We start from the raw sequence: 24,961 nt of genomic DNA, 5'->3' as shown, positions 1-24,961 counted from the left end.
TACTTCTCTTCCGGATAACATTTCAATTTTTTACAAATATTTTTTTAATATGTCAGTGATATATCGAAAATATCATAAATGTCGGAGATATTTCCTAAATATCGGGGAAATATCGTAGATACGGTGGAAGATAAGATATTGACCCCTAAAGATATATCGGTCCTTCGAAAAAGGGAGATATCGGAGGATATATCGCAGAGATTTTAATCCTTGGGTATGATAAAGAAGAAATCAGTAAGAATCTGAGCGAAACATGCGTTAAATCTCATGTCAAAATATTGTTGCTTCCTCTTTTTTTGAGGTTGATGAACCATTTTTGACTAGGGTTTCATGATGTCCTACACCGAATTCTGAGGGGTTTCTTCTTTCATCAGTTCCTTAATTATTGTCACATGGTAACAATTACTTGTGATAAGGCTGCCATTTGATCCTATCGAAATGAGTGTATATGAAAGATTTGAAAAGATTAGTGGCAATTGGTCCATGTGATGTGATCTCGATTAGTCCCTTGGGTATGATGAAGAAGAAACCAGTAAGAATCTGAGCGAGACATGCGTGAAATCTCATGTCAAAATATTGGTGCTTCCTCTTTTCTTGAGGTTGAGGAACCATTTTTGACTAAGGTTTCATGTTGTCCTGCCCTGAATTCTGAGGGGTTTATTCTTTCATCAGTTCCTTAATTATTGTTACATAGTAACAATTACTTTTGATAAAGCTGCCATTTGATCCCATCGAAATGAGGGTACATGAAAGATTTGAAAAGATTAGTGGCAATTGGTCCTGTGATGTGATCTTGATTAGTCCTTTAAGTATGATGATGAAGAAACCATTAAGAATCTGAGCGAGACATCTATGAAATCTCATGTCAAAATATTGGTGCTCCCTCTTTTCTTGAGGTTGATAAACCATTTTTTACTAGGGTTACATGATGTCCTACCCCGAATTTTGAGGGGTTTCGTCTTTCTTTAGTCCCTTAATTATTGTTACATGGTAACAATTATTTGTGATAAAGCTGCCATTTGATCTCATCGAAATGAGCGTACATGAAAGATTTGAAAAGATTAGTGGCAATTGGTCGCTGTGATGTGATCTCGATTAGTCCCTTGGGTATGATGAAGAAGAAACCAGTAAGAATCTGAGCGAGACATGCTTGAAATCTCATGTCAAAATATATTGGTGCTCCCTCTTTTCTTGAGGTTGAGGAACCATTTTTGACTAGGGTTTCATGACTGTCCTGCCCTGAATTCTAAGGGGTTTCTTCTTTTATCAGTCCCTTAATTATTATTACATGGTAACAATCACTTGTGATAAGGCTGCCATTTGATACCATCAACTTGAGGGTACATGAAAGATTTGAAAAGATTAGTGGCAATTGGTCCCTGTGATGTGATCTCGATTAGTCCCTTGGGTATGACGAAAAAGAAACCAGTAAGAATCTGAGCGAGACAAGCGTGAAATCTCATGTCAAAATATTGGTGCTTCCTCTTTTCTTGAGGTTGATAAACCATTTTTGACTAGGGTTCTATGATGTCGTGTATCGAATTCTGAGGGGTTTATTCTTTCGTCAGTCCCTTAATTATTGTTACATGGTAACAATTACTTATGATAAGGTTGCCATTTGATCCTATCAAATTGAGGGTACACGAAAGATTTGAAAAGATGAGTGGCAATTGGTCCCTGTGATGTGATCATGATTAGTCCTCTAAGTGTGATGAAGAAGAAACTAGTAAGAATCTGAGCGAGACATCTATGAAATCTCATGTCAAATTAAGGGTACACAAAAGATTAGTGGCAATGGGTCCATGTGATGTGATCTCGGGTTAGTCCCTTGGGTATGATGAAGAAAAAACTAGTAAGAATTTGAGCGAGACATGCTTGAAATCTCATGTCAAAATTAATATTGGTGCTCCCACTTTTCTTGAGGTTGAGGAACCATTTTTGACTAGGCTTTCAAATTGTCCTGCCCTGAATTCCGAGGGGTTTCTTCTTTCATAGTCCCTTAGTTATTGTGACATGGTAACAATTACTTATGATACGGCTGCCATTTGATCCTATCAAATTGAGGGTACACGAAAGATTTGAAAAGATGAGTGGCAATTCTTCCCTGTGATGTGATCATGATTAATCCTCTAAGTGTGATGAAGAAGAAACTAGTAAGAATCTGAGCGAGACATCTATGAAATCTCATGTCAAAATATTGGTGCTCCCTCTTTTCTTGAGGTTGATGAACCATTTTTTACTAGGGTTTTATCATGTCCTACCCCGAATTCTGAGGGGTTTATTCTTTCGTCAGTCCCGTAATTATTGTTACATGGTAACAATTACTTGTGATAAACTGCCATTTGATTCCATTGAAATGAGCGTACATGAGAGATTTGAAAAGATTAGCGGTAATTGGTCCATGTGATGTGATCTCGATTAGTCCCTTGGGTATGATGAAGAAGAAACTAGTAAGAATGTGGGCAAGACATGCGTGAAATCTCATGTTAAAATATTGGAGCTTCCTCTTTTCTTGAGGTTGATGAACCATTTTTTACTAGGGTTTCATGATGTCCTGCCCCGAATTCTGAGGGGTTTCTTCTTTCATCAGTCCCTTAATTATTGTGACATAGTAACAATTACTTGTGATAAGGCTGCCATTTGATCCTATCAAATTGAGCGTACATGAAAGATTTGAAAAGATTAGGGGCAATTGGTCCCTGTGATGTGATCTTGATTAGTCCTTTGGGTATGATGAAGAAGAAACCAGTAAGAATTTGAGCGAGACATGCATGAAATCTCATGTCAAAATATTGGTGCTCCCTCCTTTCTTGAGGTTGATGAACCATTTTTGACTAGGGTTTCATGCTATCCTACCCTGAATTCTGAGGTGTTTATTCTTTCATCAGTCCCTTAATTATTGTTACATGGTAACAATCACTTGTGATAAAGCTGCCATTTGATCTCATCGAAATGAGCGTATATGAAAGATTTGAAAAGATTAGTGGCAATTGGTCTCTGTGATGTGATCTTGATTAGTCCTTTAAGTATGATGAAGAAGAAACCAGTAAGAATCTGAGTGAGACATCTATGAAATCTCATGTCAAAATATTGGTGCTCCTTCTTTTCTTGAGGTTGATGAACCTTTTTTTACTAGGGTTTTATGATGTCCTACCCCGAATTCTGAGGGGTTTATTCTTTTGTTAGTCCCTTAATTATTGTTACATGGTAACAGTTACTTGTGATAAGGCTGCCATTTGATCCCATCGTAATGAGCGTGCATGAAAGATTTGAAAAGATTAGTGGCAATTGGTCCCTGTGATGTGATCTCGATTAGTCCTTTAAATATGATGAAGAAGAAACCAGTAAGAATCTGAGCGATACATGCGTGAAATCTCATATCAAAATATTGGTGCTCCCTCTTTTCTTGAGGTTGAGGAACCATATTTAACTAGGGTTTCATGTTGTCCTGCCCCGAATTCTGAGTGGTTTCTTCTTTCATCAGTCCCTTAATTATTGTTGCCTCTGTCGGTTTATCTTGTAAAGATTTCAAATTTACATGCCATTGTTGCCTCGTCGGTTTATCCTATAAAGATTGCAAAAAAGCCATTGCTGCCTCTTTGGTTTATCTTATAGGTTGAGAAATGTTGCTTTGTGGGTTTGTGCTGATACGGTTTTTGCCCCTTTAGACATATGATAAATACTTTACTAACAGTACTGGCAGTAACACCAGTGATGCAGACTCTCAAGCACTTGGAGGAGCATTGCTTATGGATCCTCTCTCCTAAGGTGTGCTTAATGGGAACACATTTACATGATATGATGAATCTGAGATGTGTCTATTTTGTATCTACTTCGTAGATAATGCATTTACATGATATAATGAATCTGAGGGAATACAGTAACATAAACATCTGATTTACATGACAAAAATTTGATTTACCGATTTGCTTGCCTTAATGATTTACTTGCTATTGATTGGCCCTTTGGATTTGTGTCGGTAAATCTACAAGGTATGAAGAAGAACTAGTAATCTAGAGAGACATGCGTGAAATCTCAATTCAAAATATTGGTGCTCCTTCTTTTCTTGAGGTTGAGGAACCATTTTTGACTGGGTTTCGTGCTGTCATGCCTCAAATTCTAGGGGGTGTCTTCTTTCATCAGTCCCTTAATTATTGTTACAAGGTAACAATTAATTGTGACAAGGCTGCCATTTGATCTCATCGAAATGAGGGTATATGAAAGATTTGAAAAGACTTGTGAGAATCGGTCCCTGACTGTTGCCTATGAGATTAAAGCATTGTTGGGGGAGACAACTGAAATTGTTGCCTCCTCGGTCAACACAAATGGTTTATTTTGCTGCCTTGTCTGTTTATCTTGTAAAGATTACAAATTTACAAGCCATTGTTGCTTTATCGGTTTATCTTATAAAGATTGCTTACTATCTATTGCTGCCTTGTCAATATATCACGTAAAGATTGCAAAAAATTTCATTGTTACCTTTGTCGTGTTATATTGTAAATATTGTAAATTTACAAGCCATTGTTGGCTCGTCGGTTTATCCTATAAAGATTGCAAAAAAAAAAACCATTGCTGCCTCGTTGGTTTATCTTATAGGTAAAGAAATGTTGCTTTGTGGGTTTGTGCTAATACGGTTGTTGCCCCTGTTCAGTGGTTTTGCCCATATAGGGTTTGAACAAATAAGTCATTGTCGCCACATAAGGAAAGATTAGACATATGATAAATATTTTATTGGCAGTAACATTGGTGATGCAGATTACTCTCATCCTTCTAAACTCTTAAGCACTTGGAGGAGCATTGCTCATGGATCCTCTCTCTTAAGGTGTGCTTAATAGAGAGAACACATTTACTTGATATGATTTTGCGATTTGATTATCAGTCTATAACATAATCTTTATTAGTGTCTTAGTCTGCTTAATGGAGAACACATTTACATGATATGATAAATCTGAGATATCTCTACTTTGTATCTACTTCGTAGAGTATACATTTACATGATATAATGAATCTGAGGGAATATATTAACAGAAACATCTTATTTACATGATAAAAATCTAATTTACCGATTTGCTTTGCTCTAATGATTTACTTGCTATTGATTAGCCCATTGGATTTGTGTCGGTAAATCTACAAGGTATGATGAAGAACCCAGTAGGCTGAGAGAGATATGCGTGAAATCTCTGACACTGCAAACTAAACTCTATCAAATATGTCTTTGTTAGATAGTGTAGTGAGAACAAGAGTTTAAACTCACCTTATGGTATAAGGTCTCTCACTGACACGCACTGGGATCAACTACGATGAGATATGCTCTTGTAATGGATATCATTGAACTCCACTACTTTGTCAGTTTGGTAGTTTCCGAATAACTGAACATGCAGCCTATGAATGTGGTCATAATAACATCTCTATGGGATCAGAGATATACATGAAGGTCTTAAATAAACTTTATTCATCTGAATCAAGCGGCTCCAGACCACAAGAGCACGTGTTTGCTAATGGAAGTTTAAGATTTGTTAATGGTTGAACTAAATGTAATAAAAAATCAAAATAAAATATGACTTAATGCATTAATTAGTTCACATATTTAACTAATAACTCCATAAAAATATTTATAAAACAATTGATAGGGCTTTGGGGAGGGCTTTTTAGAGTCAGGCTTGGCGGGCGTTGATGGGCATGTAACGGGCCGGGCCGAGGCTTTGAACCCTCCATTCTAACCCGGTCTCATGCCCTATGGGCCGGGCCGAGATGAACTTTTCTATGGGTCGGACCGGGTTTTGGCCATTCCGGCTGACGGGCCGCCCACATGCTTTTAGGACCGCGGGCCAAATGATGACCCCTAGCCCAGACTTGTTGTAGTAAACTCAAGGCCCATTCGGTCCAAGTATGGTAGTTATTAGAGTAGTTATTTTAGATTTGTAGGATATATAAAGGCTGTAAACTTCTCTTATTAGATATAAACGAGTGATATGAATGTTGTTTAGTTTTTTTCCTTTGATTTCCTAGTTTTCCTTTTATAAATAGATTCTGATCCTAACAGAATCATATAATAGGATGTGAGTACCCTAATTGATGTGAGTTTCTATTGTCTTCACTCATCGATATTACAGTATATATATATCGATCCCTACTTCTATATATATTTTTTTCTTTTTCTTTTGGTGCTATACTTCTATATATCTTTGAGCGTTTAGGGTTTAGTATGGCCAACATCGGAGAAAGAGCAGCTCGACGGAGAGGACCGCCCGTCGTGGGAAGAAAACGGAAGTTCCGATCACTAAGTAAGATAATGAAAGAAACTGCAGGAAGAAGAAAGTGGGCGGAGTTAGAGATGGACTGCTTAATCAATGTGTTTGGAAGAGTCGGAATGGAATCACTTCTTGTGAGTGTCCCTTTTGTCTGCAAATCATGGCATGAAGCAACCCTAGATCCTTTGTGCTGGCAAACCCTCTCATTCCCTGAGTTTTTACCACTGCTCGAACCCAATAGTCTTGGTCTGGAGCCATTTTACTACAAGTTTGTTGGTTTATGCCAAGTTAAAAAGAACACTAGTTTCTCCATCACTGCTTTTGTGAGGATGGTAGTGGCTCGGAGTCATGGGAAGGTTGTTGAGATCAAATTTCCTGGCTTTATAAATGAAGAAACATTGAGGTATGTTTCGGGTTCGTGTCCCGGGATTAGGGTTTTGAGCTTGCCAGATGATGTAGTACTTTTTAACCATTCTAGGGTTATTGCGAAACTGATTGGGAAGTGGAAGCTGTTGGAGCAATTGCATTTGGGTGGCAACCTCAAGAAGATTCGCACATTCCGTGCTGACTTGGATAAGAAAAGGATGTACGAGTTGTTTCCAAGGGGGGTTGGTGTTTTTTCTCGTGAAACTATTATGGACGATATCCTGAAGCAGATTGGTATTCACTGCAAGCATTTTGTAGGTCTCAGAATTGCTCATGCTTACAAGGTAAACATCTGCAATATTGTGGAATCATTGCCGAATCTGAAGTACTTGTGGTTCGAGGAGTGTCATTTTGAAGGGAACAGTCTCGTCACGCTAGTGAAAGGCTGCAAACAGCTTGAGGTTTTGGATCTTGGCAAGTGTGGAGAACTTGAAGTCGACAGTGATATTGGTGGTGTGGAAGAGATTGCAAACCTTGCTAAGGACTATGGTGTTGAGTTTCTGTGGCAGAGTGGAGGTGAAGATGGTGAAGAGTATACTCAGTATAGTCTTAAGGCTCAGATGTGGACAAGGCAGTTGCTTTTAAACAGGGGTCGAGTGGCACCATGGATGGAACTAGCTCGTAGAGTATAATGCATTTGTATTCCTGGTGATTCTTTGCATGTCCTTTTCTTTTGAAGCTGGCATTTTCATTTCTTAGCTAAATTTGTTCTCTGTCCATATAGGATTTTGCTGCAGCCCTTTTTAAGTGTCATTCATGAAGTTTTCGTTAGTTATCACTCTAGCCAATCTTTAAGCATAAAAGAAACAGCAATCTCATATATCTTCATACACTTGCAAGAATTTCTTGTTGTACCAGTACATCCTCAGATGCTTGATTTTACACCAAAAGATATACGTATTTTTCTTTTCAGGAACAAGTGACGATATCAACCGTTTCCATAGGTATGCTTTCCCCACAGCTCAATCAGTAGTTTTCCGCCTCATCAGGTTTTGCATATCAAGTTCATTGATTTTAGCAGCAAGTATGAAGTCATTCTCTGTCAATCCACCTGCACAATGCATATCAAGAATTATTATCATTCAGTAAACGTAATATACAAAATCAGTATGGAAGAAAATCTGGTAAGTTGAATCTCCAGCTGGCAAATTTTTGAAATTGGTGCAAATTTACAGCAAATTAAGTATTCGATCAGCAGGTCAGATTTATTCAGGAATTAATCGGACTATTTACCAGTCAAAACTTCAGGAATAATCACTCTATATAAGGATTATAAGCTGTATCTCAGACAAATTATTGGTCCGGGACATGAAAGGTACACGGACATTGAAATTAATAATATAGAAGACATGAAAACCTACACTCTCAGAGAGAATCTAATGCACAACAATACAATATCATCAAAAGACAAGTGCAACTACATCACGTTACTTCATTCATAGGATCTCCTTACCAATTGCATGTGTCCATATCTCAATGGTCACATTATTCCATCCAACAAGATGAAGGTCTGGATGATGACCTGCAACAAACACATTCATGATGCTAATCCAGATTAGTTATGTTCTAAACTATTTCAGCTTAAATTCATTATATATATATATATACACAGCTGATCAGGTGCGGATTTCCATTTTTGCACCACTTCCCGATCGAATTTCCTCAAACTTCCTTCTAGACATATCTAGATCATCTTGTGTAGATCATCTCTGCAAAATTTCAGCCAATTTGGTGATCGTTAAGGCTCTCAAAATCGAAAAACAAATCGACGGCCTGTATTCTGTCCGGTTCAGGTATATAACAGAAAAACGCAAGTTTGAGGGCCTTAACGATCACCAAATTGGCTGAAATTTTGCAGAGATGATCTAGATATGTCTAGAAGGAAATTTGAGGAAATTCGAGGAAATTCGATCGGGAAGTGGTGCAAAAAATAGAAATCCGCACCAAAAACTTTGGTGTGGACGTCCGCACCTGAACAGCTTTGTATATATATATATATATGCAGGGATCTAGAAATCAGAAAAGAGGCTTAAGATACCTTCCGCTTCGGCAACATCAGCTACGAGCTTAAACATTTCCAATCCTTTAGTAAAGGATTTAACTCTCCATGACTTTTTCAGTTTCAACAAACCACTTTCACTTATCAAATTCCATCCATCCACCTAAGCCAAATACATACCTTAGAGAAGAAACACATATACTTTAAGTGATTAATAATACAGCGAACCACAAACCTTCGGGAGTAGATTACTTGCTGATTCTTCAGTCATAGGTCGCATATCCTTTGAGGTGCAGGGCACGCACTTCTTTGTTGACAAATCTAATGAAGCCAGAAAATCGTTGGATACGGAAATAAAATTTGATATACAATGAAGAATCATAATGCTAGTATTAACAAAATTTGATATTAAGCATAGAGTCAGAAAGACCAATCAGTAGGTTCCTTCCCTATAATGAAAAAGAGCCTCTATATTATTGGAAGCCAGAAAAGTTTTTAAGGAGCAGAGAAAGAAAGAACAGAGATTCAACCCACAAGTAAAAACAAAACAAAAACAACTCAAAAACATATCTGAATTGCAAATGTACATACTAAGACACATTCATGGCATCTATTTTTTTAACTAACTAGCATCAGAGAGAAAAGTACAGATTCCTAAAAGGTTTGCAGTGACATTACCTACCAGTAGGTGACCTATACTCCTAACTGCCAAAGTAGTACCGGGACTGATATTTTTAAGTTTGATGATAAAGGTCGTGATTAAGCATATCTCAAAGTTGACAAACTGATAGATCACCAAATTTCTCAAAACAGGGACTTTATTTAACTTTTCCATCTTAGGAACTAGTGATTGCATAGTAGAAAGATTAGTCTTTCCATGCTATAGAATCTGAAATTCGCGAACAATTGTGTGTGAAACAATGACATCAACATGGCTTTCAGTGGATTATATCAAAGTAATCGGAAAGTTTTGGTATATAAATTGAAGTTCCGAGTTGAATGAAAGGTCTAGACGCACCTTGGCCAGTGCAAAAAGTTCTAAATCCAGAAACTGAGTTTCTACTGGATGACACCCCGACATTGTTCTGAAGTATCTCATATACTCGGCTACTGGAACTGTATTTTAAGTACAGAATTCATTCTCACAAACTCAAGAAGCGGAGTACTAAATTACAAAAACCACGCATTCTAAAAGAAGAAAAGTGGATGCATACTGCAGTCAGCAGTCAATAAACCAAACAAAAACAGAATCTTTCACTATAAAATTGAAGGATGTTTTGAAAACTTTGCACCCAATAATACAACTACAGCCGATACAGATACTAGGTAGCCCAATTCACAGACAGAGTGTAATCATCATAACACAAATCCGGCATCAACCACATTACAAGTAGCACACCTATCAAATAAACCCAATACTCCTTTCCACTCTACTCTTTCTATTCACATTGATCAGAATGAAGATCAGTAAAACAAAGGGTATGCAGAAACAATCAAAAGATCAGATTTTTATCCGGTCTGATCAAACATTAGCTAAACCCAATAGCAAAACATCAAAACCAAATAAAAGGGCATGCAGGAAAGTACCGTCCATGAGCTCCAAACAGGTTCTGAAACACTGACACTACTGCTACCTGAAAAACCAAACACAAAAACAAACTCAAATACCAAAACCAAATCTAAACCCATTAACAATCACATTGAATTACAGAAAAAGATGGCACCTTTGGGATTGGAAGCTGTAACATTCGACTCATGAATATGGGATTTTCTTTAAGCTCAAGATCGGTGGGGCAAATTGGCAAAACAAGAACCATTTAACACAAACTTTGTGGTCCCAAATACAAATAGATAAACTTTCGGGGTCTCTTTAGTAATAACCAAAATTTGAGTGGTGGGTTTGGTATTAATAAACGTGTCATGTAAACATAAACTTTCGGGTTCGTCGTCTTCGTCTCTCTGAGAAAATCAAAACTGCTTCTCCGATCAAAATGGTTAGTTTTTTTTTTTCTCTAATTTTTTTTTCTTTGCTTATATATATGGTTGATTTGATAAGTAGTAATTTCTAGGGTTAGGGTTTGGTGCCACGTTTGCCGTGAGCTTCTTGATCCGAGTGTCGGTTGAGCTGGATCTTGCAGATCCTGAAACTACGACGTAATTGGAATACGAGTTTTTGGAGATAGATTTGTGTAGGCATGCATTGTTGATCGGAAACTAAGAAATTTGTTAATAAAGTCACAAGCTTTGATTGTTTTGTTGCTGTGAATTGTAATTGATGCTGAGAAATGTAAGAGAGACAGTGATGGAGTGTGATTTAGGGTAAAAAGGGGATCAATTTGACATGTTTAGGTGGAATTTGAGCTGCCATGGCCAATTGAGGTAGTAAGGTTTTGGTGTTTGCTTGTTTTGGGTTTGATTGATGATGTTATAGGAATGTGGAGCACAATGTAGGTAGTGTTATGAGTGGATTATGATTGAATTTCTGATAATTGAGCTGATACGGAACTAGTAAGCTTGCGCAAGCTGATTAGGATATGATTACGGTGCGCCAGTAATGGGGATATATTTGTTAGGTAGGGTTTCTTGGTTGCAATATAAGGCAGATGTGGTTTCCCAAAAGAAAATTTGTGCGTTCACTGTGTTAGATATGAAAATATCTCTATTTCCTGTATGCTAACGTAGGCTAGAAATCGTGTCTGGTAACACGAAATTATGCCATTCTGTTGCTTGTTTGGCTGGTCTTGTTGGAAGCATTGTTGGACTTGGTGTTGTATCGCATTTGAGATAACATGGAAGAGATAGTTGACTTGTAACTTTGAAGAGTAATGTGTTAAATAATAAGATAATGTAAGCTTTTACACTATTGGAGGCGTGATACGCAATTGCTTGCCCATGATAAACATGAATCAGTAGATATCTGACCTTAATTGGACGGGGCTAGGGTGTATATCCTAGTATTCATAATGCTACAATAACTGCTGCATTGAACTTATTATCTTTTGGCAATATCTGAGCTCTTCATTGGATGTTATTTGTAGGAGTCATGCCCTACTGTAAAGAACATCCTCCTCCTAGATTCTGAAGGAAAACGTGTAGCTGTCAAGTATTATTCAGAGGACTGGCCAACGAATAATGCAAAAGAAGCTTTTGAGAAAGCTGTTTTCACTAAAACTCAAAAGACAAATGCACGGACAGAAGGTAATTTGTGCTCTAATTATTTATCTTTATGTAATATGAGTGTTGTCAATTTCGTTTAGCTCTTGCAAATTTCTACTCCCTTGCATGAGGTATTCTGTTGTTTTGACTCTTTAATTCGTAACAATTTCTTCGAGTGCAGCTGAGATAGCGATGTTTGAGAACAGCATAGTAGTTTACAAGTTTGTTCAAGACCTTCACTTTTTTGTTACTGGGGGTGATAATGAAAATGAGCTCATTTTAGCCACAGTTCTTCAGGGATTTTTTGATGCAGTTGGAATTCTCCTCAGGTTGTTCTCACCTCTTCTGTTTGTAGACAATACTATAAAGTAATCAGATTTTGATACTCATTTTGGCTTACTTTTGTGCAGAGGCAATGTGGACAAAAAGGAAGCACTTGAGAATTTGGACCTCATTCTACTATGCCTTGATGAAATTGTTGATGGCGGGTGAGTTATAAGTTAAAACCTTCATGTGAATAAAGTTTGGTAGTGTAATTCAGGTAATTAAATTTCCAAGGTTCAGCTCATTATTTTTAGTAGTAGACTGAAGATTTTGCATGATATAACAACAAAGGTAATGATGCGTAGTGCATGTTAGGATGTTTTGCATCTCAATTTGGGATTGCTGTTCCCAGTCCACTAGCTGGGGTATAGTTTTGGGCAATGGCTATTCTGTTTGGTAGGCAGGGGGGTTCATCTGTGGCTGTTTAGTTCATACTGAAATGGGAGATTTGAATATCAAGGGAATGCCACTAGTTGAAGAATTTGTTGATTGCCGTCGGTGCTATATTTTTGAGATCTTACCTTATCCTTAGAGGTGTATTTTTGGTGGAAAGTTGTTTGATAGTGTATCTTTGGTGGAAAGTTGTTTAATAGTGTATTTTCTTGCCTAAGCTTGGTTACGTTTTGTGGTTTACCTTTCGTTGTATTCATATTTGTTTTTCAAATAATACCCTCTATACAGGAGAGGGTTACTATTTCTACCTGGACTAACATGTTCTTTTCTTTTTGCACAGCATTGTTCTTGAGACCGATTCAAATGTTATAGCAAGTAAGGTTGCGAGTCATAGTATTGATTCTGGAGCTCCATTATCTGAGCAGGTATGTCAATTCTCGTATGCCTTACCTAACCCCATAACAATGATCTTCATCAATTTAAATCAGACATGAAAAGCAATTCAAGTTAACAACTAGACTGAACCAACCATATTGTATATTGATTTATATCTTCTTCTATTTGCAGACAATAGGCCAAGCACTTGCTACTGCACGCGAACATTTTGCCAGATCTCTTCTCAAGTGAGTGGATGACAGGAGAAGCATGGAAAGAACATCAGTCTAATATATTCTTATCCATTAGGTGTAATGGCTTATAGTAGCGCATTCGCGAAACTGCATACTATAAGAATTTATCACTTCCTTTCATCTCCTCTTACAGAACTCGAATGATTTACACATTAGAACAATTCAAGTAAAAGCTTCAGAATTCAAGTTATGGATTTGAGATACAGAGATATGTTTTTGAGTTGAATGTGATCATCACATGGGTACTTGAGAATGTTTCTACCATTTACTAATTACATGGGCACCATTACGAGATGTTTAATGCCAAGTTATGTTGGTTCCACACTCCCGATTTTATTGCAGTTTTTTTTGGAAAGCACATCTTTATTTAACCCCATATTGGTAGAGGCAATTAGGCATGTTAAACCTAAAATCCATTATTCTTAAAGTATTTGGACAGTGTTAGAAGTTAAATCTAACAGAAAAATGACATCTCAAATCCATTAGATTCAAACTTACAAATACGACTATTTAACAACATACCAAGTTTCGATTATGCATCTATTTTGTTACCGTATCACTAGGAATCATTCTCAATACGCCCCCACTACACTAAATGAAGCCTGCAACATTTCCTTTCAACTAGAAATTCTCAAGACAAGAGCTTGGTGCAAAATGCACTTCCAGGCTTTCGGCACTGTAACCTACTCGATGAGGATATAATTTGCGTTACCTCTGAATGCATCTCCCAATGTTGGCGGTAAATTATTCCGAGACACATTTTTACGAACCAGGGCATGAGTTTCTGCCTCGTGTTGAAACATCTGAACCAACTCTTGAAGCTCTAATTTTCTAACTTCGACTTGCTCTTCGGCAATAGGCTCTTTCAACCCAAGGTAAAGCAACCCAAGTAGAATTAGCACGATTCCAATAAAAAAGAGTATGCCTGTAAATAGGCCAAATGCATATGGTGTATTGTTTGCTCCAGGCATTCCATCAACATTGATTCCAAAAAGCCCGGTGATGATGGAAAGCACAAGGCCACAACCACCAAAAACAGCAAGATTATGTGTCACTCTTAGGCTTCTGTCCTGGATTAATATTGAAAAGAGGACAAAATCAGCAGTTAATAAAAATTAGATATAAATAAAGTTCCATTAAATTTCACGTTATTGTTTGCGTACAGACCTGCAACCATGCACGAACAGTGCTCTGCATCACATCCTGAATTGTAAATAAGCGGCCACGAACTGCTTCTTGCTCCTCAATCATTTCTCTTGTGCTCTTTCTTATTTTCTCTAATAAGGTTCTTGTAATATTTCCTCTCAAATGTTCAAGAAGCTCAAACAAAATCTCCTCTCTTGCATGAAGTGACCACTTTACTCTGATGACCTGGAAATGGATTTTTCAGGAAATTAATCAATTTTGTTGACATTTTAACTCTAAAGGACACTAAAAAAAGTGACTAGTGACTGTTCTTTAAATAAATATCACTGTGACTTGGATTTTCCACTTCAACAGTCAAGAGAAAAGAGGTCACTGATAAACAGATATAACATAATGTATAGTTGCTAAAAGTTAGTTTGTCCAAAATAAATAGTATACGGGTTAAACTATAGTACAAGTAGGTTGAAATCAATGACATCCAAACATATTCTTAGACCATAAACATTCACTGTAGGTCTTATTATAGAATTAGAAATCATGTAACAGATAACCTCAGATATCATACTCAAATTCAATCTTCATTTCCTAATGAAAAATCAGGCTATTTCTCATATTTAATGGTTTACTAGCAAAAAGATGTAACATACCTGTCTCGATAACTTTCTGATTTCTTGGTTGAGAATTATGCTGAATAGATTCAAATCTTCATGGTTTCTCCTATTCATTGAGGAAAGAACATTTATTAGTCATAGACAAAATGGTATCAACTTATTACTTAATGAGATAATATCACTTTATGAGGACTATCTAAGGAAGTACCTGTTCATAAACTTCAATTCAATCTCATCTGCGGCACCAAATATGGATTTGCGGAACAGCCTGAAACAACCAACACATCAAAGACATAAGGAAATTAGAATATACGGACTCAAAATACTCTAAAATCTATTCTGAGATAAATGAACCAACTTTCATGTAAAACAAACTAATCAACCCTGCTGAAAGACGATGTAAAATGTCCAAATCTATAGCATAAACAATCAAAACGTCTGCTTTAACATATTGCATGAACTGAACTGTAATTGTGTCTTTGTGTGCATGGGGGAGCATTTACACAAATACCATATAAACTCATTGCAGCATTTTTGAATGCATAGATGAAAAGGGGAAAAGAGAAGAAAGCATTTCATATGATTGGAACACAAAAACTAGCATTCATGAGACTAGACAAATAATTGATGTAGCATTTTAAAAAGTATGTGTTGTAAGCTGAAACAAATACAATCAATAAATATCAACATTACCTATCATCCCATCGAGTAAGGCGGCTAGTTAGATGTGCTATGACTTCATGCACTGTTTTTGGTACATTATAGCCTCCAGTGGAAAGAAGTTCCTAATCAGAGCAAAGACAAAATGGAATAAACATGGCATCACAATAAGTTAATAAATTGCACGAGTAATAAAATCATAGTTTAGTTTAGAATCAAAGCTATTAATAAGCACAACCTGAACTTCTGTGATGCCCAACACATTTATATTTGATACACGCCCTTTCACATGCAAAGCAGTTACAAGGAAGTTTTGTGCTTGCCAGGAACGAAGTACAACGGGTATATCATCCTCATCAACAAATGGATTACCAACTGACTGTCCCAAGAGTTCAAATAACAACCCCCCAGAAACTCTAACTGGGACCTGAATAGAAGTACAAAGCATGATCAATAAACAAGGAAACAAGAGCTCACACAAGAATGAAAGCCAAATTCATTCTCAAGATTGACAAATATAGCTCATTTATGGGAGGGCTCAATTTTGTTACTCTTCACCTCTGTGGATCCACTCGTAGGATTCACAAGTATCAAGCAATGTATACAAAACTCAAAGATATACCAACTAGAAGTCCTTACTTTCCTAAATGTCATGAATCATGAAATAAAGGGACAAAAGATACAAAAGAAGAGACAAAGATGTTTTGTGCAAATTTTCAGTAAAGAGCTTATTGGCTTTCCTAGCAGTCTAATAGTGCGGATATAAGACCTCTCAGGCTTTAACCCAAGCCACCACATTTTATTGGCTTAGAAAGCTATTTATCATCCTAACAGTTCATAAAATTATTGGTAGTTTCTAAGTATAGAATATTCTATATGCAATGGCCATACATCACAAATTGCAATAGGGGTGCACAATCCTACAAGCCACCATCTGTAGTTAAGGCGATTCAATCCCAGGTCTACTTTCTTATTACAAGAGGCCTAAAAGCTGATTCTTCCAAGTAAATAGCAATTCCATATTATGTAAGATGCACTTTACCTCATATAATAGGTGTTTCATTTTATCACTAATCAGTCGACTTTCATCTCTTAAAGCTAAACTGACAGCGGGATGTAGCCACTGGGCATTACGGAGCCAATCTTCAACCGCAGGATGACTTGCAGAGACATGGCACCACCAGACAGGCCCTACTGGACGCTCCCAATATGGAGCTGCTAAGTCTGCAACAGTGAAATCTTCATCATCAATCCCAAACTGTTGAGGATCCCAACCGGCATCAGCTTGCACATTTTGGACGATTTCTGAAATTCTAACCCACCCAATTGGCACCCAGTGATCAGTTACTCTTTCACCATCATGAGTCGGGCTGTATTTGTAATCACCACTTATGGACTTGTTCCTGTCATGTATTGGGAAAGAAGACTCTTGAACTCCTTTAGAAGGAACCCGCAGCTTCTCATGGTCACCACCATCTGTATGTTGTCTGCTTGGGATTGTTGAGCCAGATTTCAAACCAATTGATTTCTTTCGACCCCGAATGAACTCAAAAGCACAGATAAGCCCCTCAGTCCAAAGTTCACTCCCAGGCATGACATCTTTACTATAACCGTTCTTATGGACATCTGGTTTCTTCGGCTTATTGCTACCGGCACAAGAAATGCTGTCACCTGTTTTACTCTTGTTGCTGTCTTCCATCTACACATACACATAAAGTTAACAAACCAGCTACTGCTCTAACAAGAAAAATAATTTCTATTTCCCTCAGAAAAAGAAACCAAGATGCTGAAATTGGTGATCACAGCCCAAAAATGCAATGCATGAAACCATCAGATTCAAAGCATCCCTGTAATATAGGCATTTAGCACACCATAGATGATAAAAATCATATCTTGCCAATTCTTTGGTATCAGAAACTTGAACCCACAATGCAAACTTGAAGCAAAGCACTTCACCTTAATTTCTTACCATTTCACATACCAACAATTCTTAAAAGAACTAAACTTTACCCATAATCAAGAAAAGCGAAAGAACCCAGAAAAGAAAAGGCTATGTCTGATTGTCTACCTTAAAACTGAGATGAAAATTGAAGTGATGACCCTTGATGAGAAGAACGGTGGTATTATCAAGAAAAGAAAAGGGCTTTTGTGATGCGTTCTAGAATGAATCAAGTAAAGTTTTTCTATGAAAGATTACAGAAGTGGAAAGATTACCGAAGAAAGAAGAAGGAAGAGTGATTCTGAAACAAACTGCCATATAAAGTGAAGGCCTTTCTCCACTGACAACAATGCTTAAAGTTTAATGCTTTAACGCGTTGGAAGCTGCAACTTCCAAACTGGGGGCTTGAGGAGCACTCTCGCAGGTTCCCTGTTGGGTAAAGACACTGTCTAGTTTTTACAGTTAGTTTGTGAGACTGAGATTTTGTTGTTGTTTTCTAATGAAATTGAGACTTCCAGCGACGACAATTCGTCGGTTATAAGTGTGGTTAAGTTTTACTTCTTTATGGGATGAGGGGCGCCGGTTGGAGAGCCCTATACCGATGTAAATTTGTTGATTTGAAGATTTTTAGTGTTCAAATACAGATACCCATTCCCATACAAAAAAAAAAAAAAATTTATACAGATTTACCAGTTTCCTTATATTACTTTTGAAGGTACATCTTAATGAATTTATCAACACCGTAGTGTGACATTTATTTACATTTTATGAGAAGCTTAAAATTTAAGAACACCATTCGAAATCTAAGAAACTAAATCTAAAAACATCATTTGAAAGAAATCTTATACGCTCTAACTTATGTGAGGATTGTAAAATCCACACACCCCAAATTAAAGTACACATTTTTTTTTGATAACTTAAATTTTATCTTTTAATAACTTTATTTTTTATGAAATGTTACCAGAAAAAAAAATTTGTGAACTTCAATTTAGGACGTGGATTTCACAACTAAGAAGTTAGATCTTTGGCAAGAATGTCAACAAAACATGTCAACGTCAACAAAACATGTCGCAACCTACTGAAGAAAACCAACCCAGATGCAAGTAGCGGGGTCTCAGCAGTATCCCATATTGGTTACTTCATTCAAAGCAAACAATGATTTTACTATAACAAAGAAAGGCGATGAGCGAGAAACGAAACGGGGCGTAGTATAGTACTTCACTAATCCAAATTAGCACACTGCGTTCCTACGTTAAGCATGACAGGAAAAATAAATATCTAGGATACAACCTCGTGGCACAGGGCAGCAGCCAGTCAAGGTCTCTTTTATGACCAAATAAGGATACATGATGATTATTAAGAGGCCTAATGCCTCTGATTGGCCACTTTCAAACTCGGAGTGAGACCCTGAAAAACCTGGAGGTGACTGAGATTAGTAGCTGTTTTGCCATAATTGTTGAGACTGCTTAGAAGGTTGGCCCTGTGAGCCACCCAGGGATGCGTCCCTTGAACTTTGCTGTTGATGATCGAGGGACATCCCTGTCTGAGAATGATAGAAGTTTGGGTAGTTTAGAGCTGCTCCAGCAAATTGCTGCGATGGTTGCTGGGTTTGGCGGAAACCAGCATGCTGTTGATTCTGCCCCTGGAAACTGTAATAATTGCTGGCTGGAACAGCGGGCATTGCTCGGGAACCAGGTCCGTGTACCCACATGCCTGAGTTGTCATTCTGAGAAAAGAGCATAAAATTTAAACAATAACAATTACAATAAAGCATAATGGGGCAAAAAGTACAAGACAAATAACAATAATGTGTGGATACAGTATCCTTCTGGTAAACCACGTGACAACATACTTGGCCACTCATCGTTGGATCTAATGGTGTTCTCTGTTAAATGAAATTTTGAAAGTAAATGAATGGTTGCCGGTGATTATCCGACTTTCCTATAGTTTATTTGGTTATTTTCCAGCACTGCATTATATCTAATTGCGGATGACCAAGCATCCACTGGTCACCTGATGACCAAGAATGTGTCCAAGGGGAGGAAAAAGGGACTCATATATGAGCGGGTTTGAAAGGTATTTAAAAGAACAAAAGCTAAGTACTAATGTGCATTTACTGAGACCGGTAATACAACATTACCTGCTGCTGAAGTGACATCAAATGGTTACTGTCCTTGTACTGGGAGCTTATAACATCATCATAACCGATTGTTGTGCCGGTAGGTGCAGATGGAGGATTCAACGGAAAGTTTCCTCCAGGAATGCTAGTTGAACTACCAAACCCATAACCAGAAGGAACATTTGCAGACTGGGGCAAGCTGCTGACAGAAACACTATTTTTATACTGTGGGAGAACTGCAGCCAGTGACTGATGGTATGTGCTGTTACCAGCAAAAGCTTGCTGGAATGCTGATGGCATATATGTGTAGCTCTGAGGCAAGAAAGGATAACCAATCATGTTGGAAAAATGTCCCAAAGGTAGACTAGGTTGAGAGTAAGGGTGCATCAGGTGTTGTGGAAGAGCAGGTCCAGTTGCAACACCAGCACCGGGTAGGGTCTGTTGAGTAGGTTGAGCAGAAGAGATGCCACCTGCTCTCAAAGCCTGCATTCACACAAAAATTTGGTAGAAAAATTAGTACTCAATGTGTAATAATCATGAACTCTCTTACTTGTTTAGCTTTTTGTTTGTTTAAGATATCAAACTATGTTCTATTCAGGCAGTCAATTCTCTGACATTTACTATTTCAACCTATTCTCATCAACGAGTTCATGGTGTTAATATCATCTTCCAGAAACTACTTTAACTGAGATGAAAAGGCAAGTCAGCAAGATTAAAAATAATTATACAAGAAACGATCCTATTACTAGTTTCCTGCCATAATCTGCAATTTTCATAATATCTTGTCTAATCCGACTATAACAACTACAATATCATCTAACTGAAACTAGCAGCAGAAAATAAGAAGTGTAAATGTATCGGCCAAAATGAGCATTTTCATTATTGCGATTAATTATGCATGCCGGTATTTTGGAAACAGATATCTTCCATAAGATTAGGACATGTGCACAGAAAAGAGGACATGTCACGTTTCAAGTTACAATCATAACAAATGCTGAAGGGATTGACTTCAAATCAAACTCATGAAAATGGCAATAAAAAAAATTAAAAAAAACAAGGCAAAGAGAAGGGATTGAGTTTCTTGTCTATCTTTAACTGAAACATACGGCCAAATTTTTTTAGTTTAACTCAATCAAGACCAGAAGGGACTGGTTACACCAAACACAACCCCAAGGCGGGAAAATACCATAAATTCAGCCAACTTGATGAAGATTGACAAAAGAACTTACGTTGAGCTGTAAGAATCTCAATTTAAAATGATCATATTAACAACTTTTTCACTGCGCAAGAGCATTTTGCATCTGGAGTGTAAAAACTTTGTTCTTGAAAGAATATTGGTTTCAAGTACCAAAAGAAAAAAAATATCATAAACAATAAAAGGAAAGTCACCTCTGGCATGGACATGGTGGGACCGCTGATGGAAGAAGGCACGTTGCTATATTTTGTGGGCATAGATTGTGTCACAGGGAAAGGTGAGTATGGAAGATCCTCCCTTACATTCTGAGCATTTGAACCCAACAGTGTGCTGGGCAATGAGTTTGTGTATGCCTGCTGAAAAGAGAATATGCGAAATGAGATTCAACTAGATTAATGAACTCCACCTATACATGGATTACATAGTAATTCAAAGGAAAACTCACATATCAATATATATTCCACCTACTCCTACATAACTGTGAACACCAAAATAGCCAAATACAACTGAAAGTATAAAGTAAATAAAGGATTGGCTATATGCTCCCTACAATTTCCCATATTAGCTTTTTCAGTGCAGATTTGAGTAACAATGTTTCACACTTCCAATAACTGTCCTTGGTATTTCTTTCCCACTCCTCACACCATCATGCATGCACCATTTGATTCCCTAACTTCTAGTCCACTGGTGTAATTAAAGAGCACATGCCCCAACATACATTATCTAGCACTAGCAATTAGTGTCATCATAAAACCAAGACGACAGGGACTGTTAAAAATCTAGAATGAGAGTTTATCTTAAAAACTAAGAATTCCAACCACCAAAACTTAATAGTTTATCAATTACCATCATGCTTGAAAAGGGAGCATTGTTCTGCATCTGTGAACTCTGTTGGTGAGAAAATGCCATATTCAGTTGTTGAGAGCTGTCATAGGCAAATCCAGGTGCAGAAGGAAAAGTATATTGAATGCCCTGATCAGCTTCAGGGGTTTCCTGTTTTAAGACCTCTGGTTGTGGCACTGAAGGAGAATCATAATCTCCAGCATTGGCCCCAGTTCTATGAACCAAACTTCCATCAGAGGTATTTATGAGATGCTCGTCTCCATAGTAGTCAGGATTTCTGCAGGATAACATATCTCTTCAGAGGACGTTAAACAACCAACATGTATAAACACAGCCAATACTATCTGATGGACATACCTAGCATCTGAGTGCCCAACAGCAGAAACATCTACTGTCGGAGATGTTTCTTCCAAGTCACTTTTCAGTGGATGAGAACTTGCAAGATCAGGTTCAGGGCCAGATCGGAAACTTCCAAAGCTCAAGTGCAAGCAATCTGGAGTATGGAGCTGTAGGTGATTTGGAATGACTACTGGGGGAGGGTTCTCGTCTTCAGGTGGTGCTCCCCTATCATCCTTCTGTAAGTCAAGCTGCTGCAAGTTTGCAGCCACTGATGAAGCATCATGCTCACCTGAACCTAAAAGAGATGCACAAAATAAGAATTCATAGGACAGAGACATTAGCATCTATATGTAGTTTTGCAGCAATGTTACAATCACCTACTCATGTATTCAAAATGCAACGCATAAAAGAACCGTTAAAGTGCAACTGTACCATTCTATAATTCACAATCGATAGAAATTCTATGGGTTGCGAAGAAAGACACAGGCTTGGCTAAAAACAAAGCATCATGGTTACCTTCATTATCCTCGAGGACATGTCTCTGTGTATGGTAGGGATCGATATCCTCATACGAGCTATTATCAAACGCTGATGCATTGGCCGAGTTATCTTCTTGCACATTTCTACCGGAAACAGAAGTAGGCCCATCATGGCTTGTGTTCAGTGCCTCAACGGAACCATCATCTTCCGTATCATCCGTATCAACCTCATCTAGTTGGGATGTTACATGCTGATTAGTGTTATCCACGGGAAAGCTAGATGAATTAGCATACAGCTCAGAATTTGCAGGTTTCCCTAAAATGGAGGACATGCTAACACCTGGAGGATGCTCAATCAAGGGCCACTCATCAGCCAAGGGCTTAGTCTGCGATGAATTCAGATTGTATCCTGCTGCAGGAGGTGCCCCTGTATCATGATGATTGACAATATGAGCTGGGGGTGCCTTGGCTTGCGGCCTACCCTTCTTAACAATGTCAGCCATTGAAACTTGACCTGGCACCCCTCCCATGCAGACTGATATCCAGAGGAAGGCTGTGAGGATGAAGATATTCCATCATCAGCTAGTGATGTGACTTTATTTTCAGCTGCCACCGAATCACTGCAACATACATAACACATAAATTAGCACATATATGCTATTGAGAATGTACATACCCATGCTTTTAATGCATATCCAAGAACAACAGAAGTAACAAAATGATTCACAAACAATAGAATTGACAAAACCATAACAGGTTACATGTTAACAGATCATCTGTGATTTACATACATAGAAAAGGCGTAATTAGAGAATTTAACAGACCGCTATGATTTACTTATCAAGACTCCCCAGAGAAGGCTTATTTAGCTCAGTAACTTCCGGTGCATATGCAAATCCACAAGCAATTTAACAAAAGCAAGTCAGCTATGGCATCAGACTGATATTTTAAATTTATCACCTGTATGTAGGAGGTCGTCGGCTCGAGTTATATCCAGTTGTGCCAGCCGCAGTAGAGGAAGAACCTGCATAGGCAGGTGTTCCATTTTCCTTCCTGTACGCAGGTCTACCATGCAAAGAACCAGACTCTGGGGAAAAATGTGGCAGAATAGATGAGTCAAGACTAAGCTTATCAAGGCTCCACATCATATTTTTCAAACTCAACAAAAGAAAAGCTATTTTCCCTTAAATTTCCATGGCCACATACCATTAGTGCCAAAGTGGTTTGATCCGCCACGTGAAGCATAGCGATCACCACCTCTACCACCATAATTTGAAAAATTAGCACCGCGGGACCTAGAATCCGTTGGTTCCTTACTCTGCAGCAAAATGAGAGACTCACAGACGTGAGAATAGTAAACAACAATACAAAACCGCTACAAAAAAATGCAAACTGTATAAAGTTTTGTACTTTCAACACTCACGCACCTCCTTTTTCTTCTCGCGTTTGCTCTTCACTTCATGAAAAGGATCTGCACAAGTTAAAAGCTTTCGATTAGACTCAAAATTTCAACAAAACATATATATACACAGTCGTATCAAATCCATACAAGCTCCGAGACCACTTAACACACAATACACAACACACAACCCAAAAACATGTCATATTTCGACAATACTTCAATGATTATACATAACAAGTTCAAAACTTTAGTTACTGACTGCAGCTATAAGCATTGGATTAACAAGTATCACAAATTGGGCAAAATTAAAACCTAAACCTAAACCTCAAAATTTCACAGCTGTCCTAAAATGGCCCCAAAAAAAAAACCTAAAACCCAAAACAACCCAAAACTGGAAAAAACAAATTGAATAGCAAAGATTGAAGCTTTGAGAATTGAGAGGGGACCTTGAGCAAGAAGACGATTGACGGCTTCATTAGGGTCCATGTTACATTCCTTAAGCATAGCATAGATCTCCTGCTCAGTGCAGTTATTCACTATCTCTTTCAAGCTCTGAACGATCTTCCGGGACCCACCTGGTATTCCGGATATTCCGCTACTCCCCTTCCCATTCCCTCCGCCGCCGCCTCTCCCGCTCATTTTTTTTCTTTCTCTCTCTCTCTCCGCCGCGCCTCCTCCGTCAGATCTGACCGGTCCCCGCCCAGACGGCGCTCTCTGGTTTAATCTAGGTTTGGTTTCTCTCTGCGGACAAAAAGAACAAGGAGATAAATATCTTGGCTTTTGGGGTCTTTGAAGGAAGGCCTTCTGTGTTGTGCACTGAGAAAACCCTCGCTTTCTTTCTTCTCTCTCTTTTCTTTTTCTATTTGCCTCTCTCTCTCTCTCTCTCTCTCTTCTGTGAGTGCTAGTGTCTTTTTTATTGCCGTATTTTCGCAATAGAAATTAGAAAAAATTAAAATCTAAGGTAAATATTTCTTTGTAAGATCTAGGTAAATATTTTGTTGTGCAAGGTTAAGTTTTCTTTAGAAACAAATTCTAGTTTACGTACCCTGT

General features: G+C 37.9%; 3 protein-coding genes and 1 pseudogene across 4 annotated transcripts; 1 reads left to right on the top strand and 3 right to left on the bottom strand.

Moving 5' to 3' along the window:
* Positions 1 to 7,174: 7,174 nt before the first annotated feature.
* Positions 7,175 to 10,493, bottom strand: LOC101302052 (putative pterin-4-alpha-carbinolamine dehydratase-like). Its single transcript, XM_004295375.1, has 7 exons — positions 10,401 to 10,493; positions 10,264 to 10,310; positions 9,695 to 9,792; positions 8,912 to 8,997; positions 8,716 to 8,839; positions 8,131 to 8,199; positions 7,175 to 7,728 (listed from the first exon to the last, which is right to left on the bottom strand). Exons 1-7 carry the CDS (start codon positions 10,491 to 10,493, stop codon positions 7,640 to 7,642), a joined length of 606 nt encoding a protein of 201 aa, XP_004295423.1. The 3' UTR covers positions 7,175 to 7,639.
* A 127-nt stretch (positions 10,494 to 10,620) lies between these two features.
* LOC101310582 (coatomer subunit zeta-1-like) lies at positions 10,621 to 13,453 on the top strand. The gene is made up of 6 exons (XM_004293616.1): positions 10,621 to 10,670; positions 11,715 to 11,874; positions 12,014 to 12,161; positions 12,243 to 12,320; positions 12,890 to 12,974; positions 13,117 to 13,453. Exons 1-6 carry the CDS (start codon positions 10,668 to 10,670, stop codon positions 13,174 to 13,176), a joined length of 534 nt encoding a protein of 177 aa, XP_004293664.1. The 5' UTR covers positions 10,621 to 10,667; the 3' UTR covers positions 13,177 to 13,453.
* Positions 13,454 to 13,608: 155 nt separating this feature from the next.
* On the bottom strand, positions 13,609 to 17,941 carry LOC101310294. The gene is made up of 8 exons (XM_004293615.1): positions 17,810 to 17,941; positions 16,638 to 17,294; positions 15,834 to 16,022; positions 15,629 to 15,720; positions 15,144 to 15,203; positions 14,972 to 15,041; positions 14,346 to 14,549; positions 13,609 to 14,248 (listed from the first exon to the last, which is right to left on the bottom strand). The coding sequence occupies exons 2-8, from the start codon at positions 17,292 to 17,294 to the stop codon at positions 13,862 to 13,864; spliced, it is 1,659 nt and encodes a 552-aa protein (XP_004293663.1). The 5' UTR covers positions 17,810 to 17,941; the 3' UTR covers positions 13,609 to 13,861.
* Positions 17,942 to 18,678: 737 nt separating this feature from the next.
* LOC101310004 lies at positions 18,679 to 24,770 on the bottom strand (annotated as a pseudogene). The gene is made up of 10 exons (XR_184198.1): positions 24,358 to 24,770; positions 23,937 to 23,980; positions 23,716 to 23,827; positions 23,470 to 23,596; positions 22,547 to 23,129; positions 22,049 to 22,325; positions 21,695 to 21,968; positions 21,043 to 21,201; positions 19,675 to 20,136; positions 18,679 to 19,260 (listed from the first exon to the last, which is right to left on the bottom strand). The product of XR_184198.1 is annotated as an uncharacterized LOC101310004 (transcript).
* Positions 24,771 to 24,961: the final 191 nt, after the last annotated feature.

The sequence above is a fragment of the Fragaria vesca genome, linkage group LG3 (assembly GCF_000184155.1).
Source record: "Fragaria vesca subsp. vesca linkage group LG3, FraVesHawaii_1.0, whole genome shotgun sequence".
NCBI lineage: Eukaryota > Viridiplantae > Streptophyta > Magnoliopsida > Rosales > Rosaceae > Fragaria > Fragaria vesca.
The sequence above is the reverse complement of the archived record's forward strand: the minus strand, read 5'-3'. Positions and strand labels throughout refer to the sequence as shown.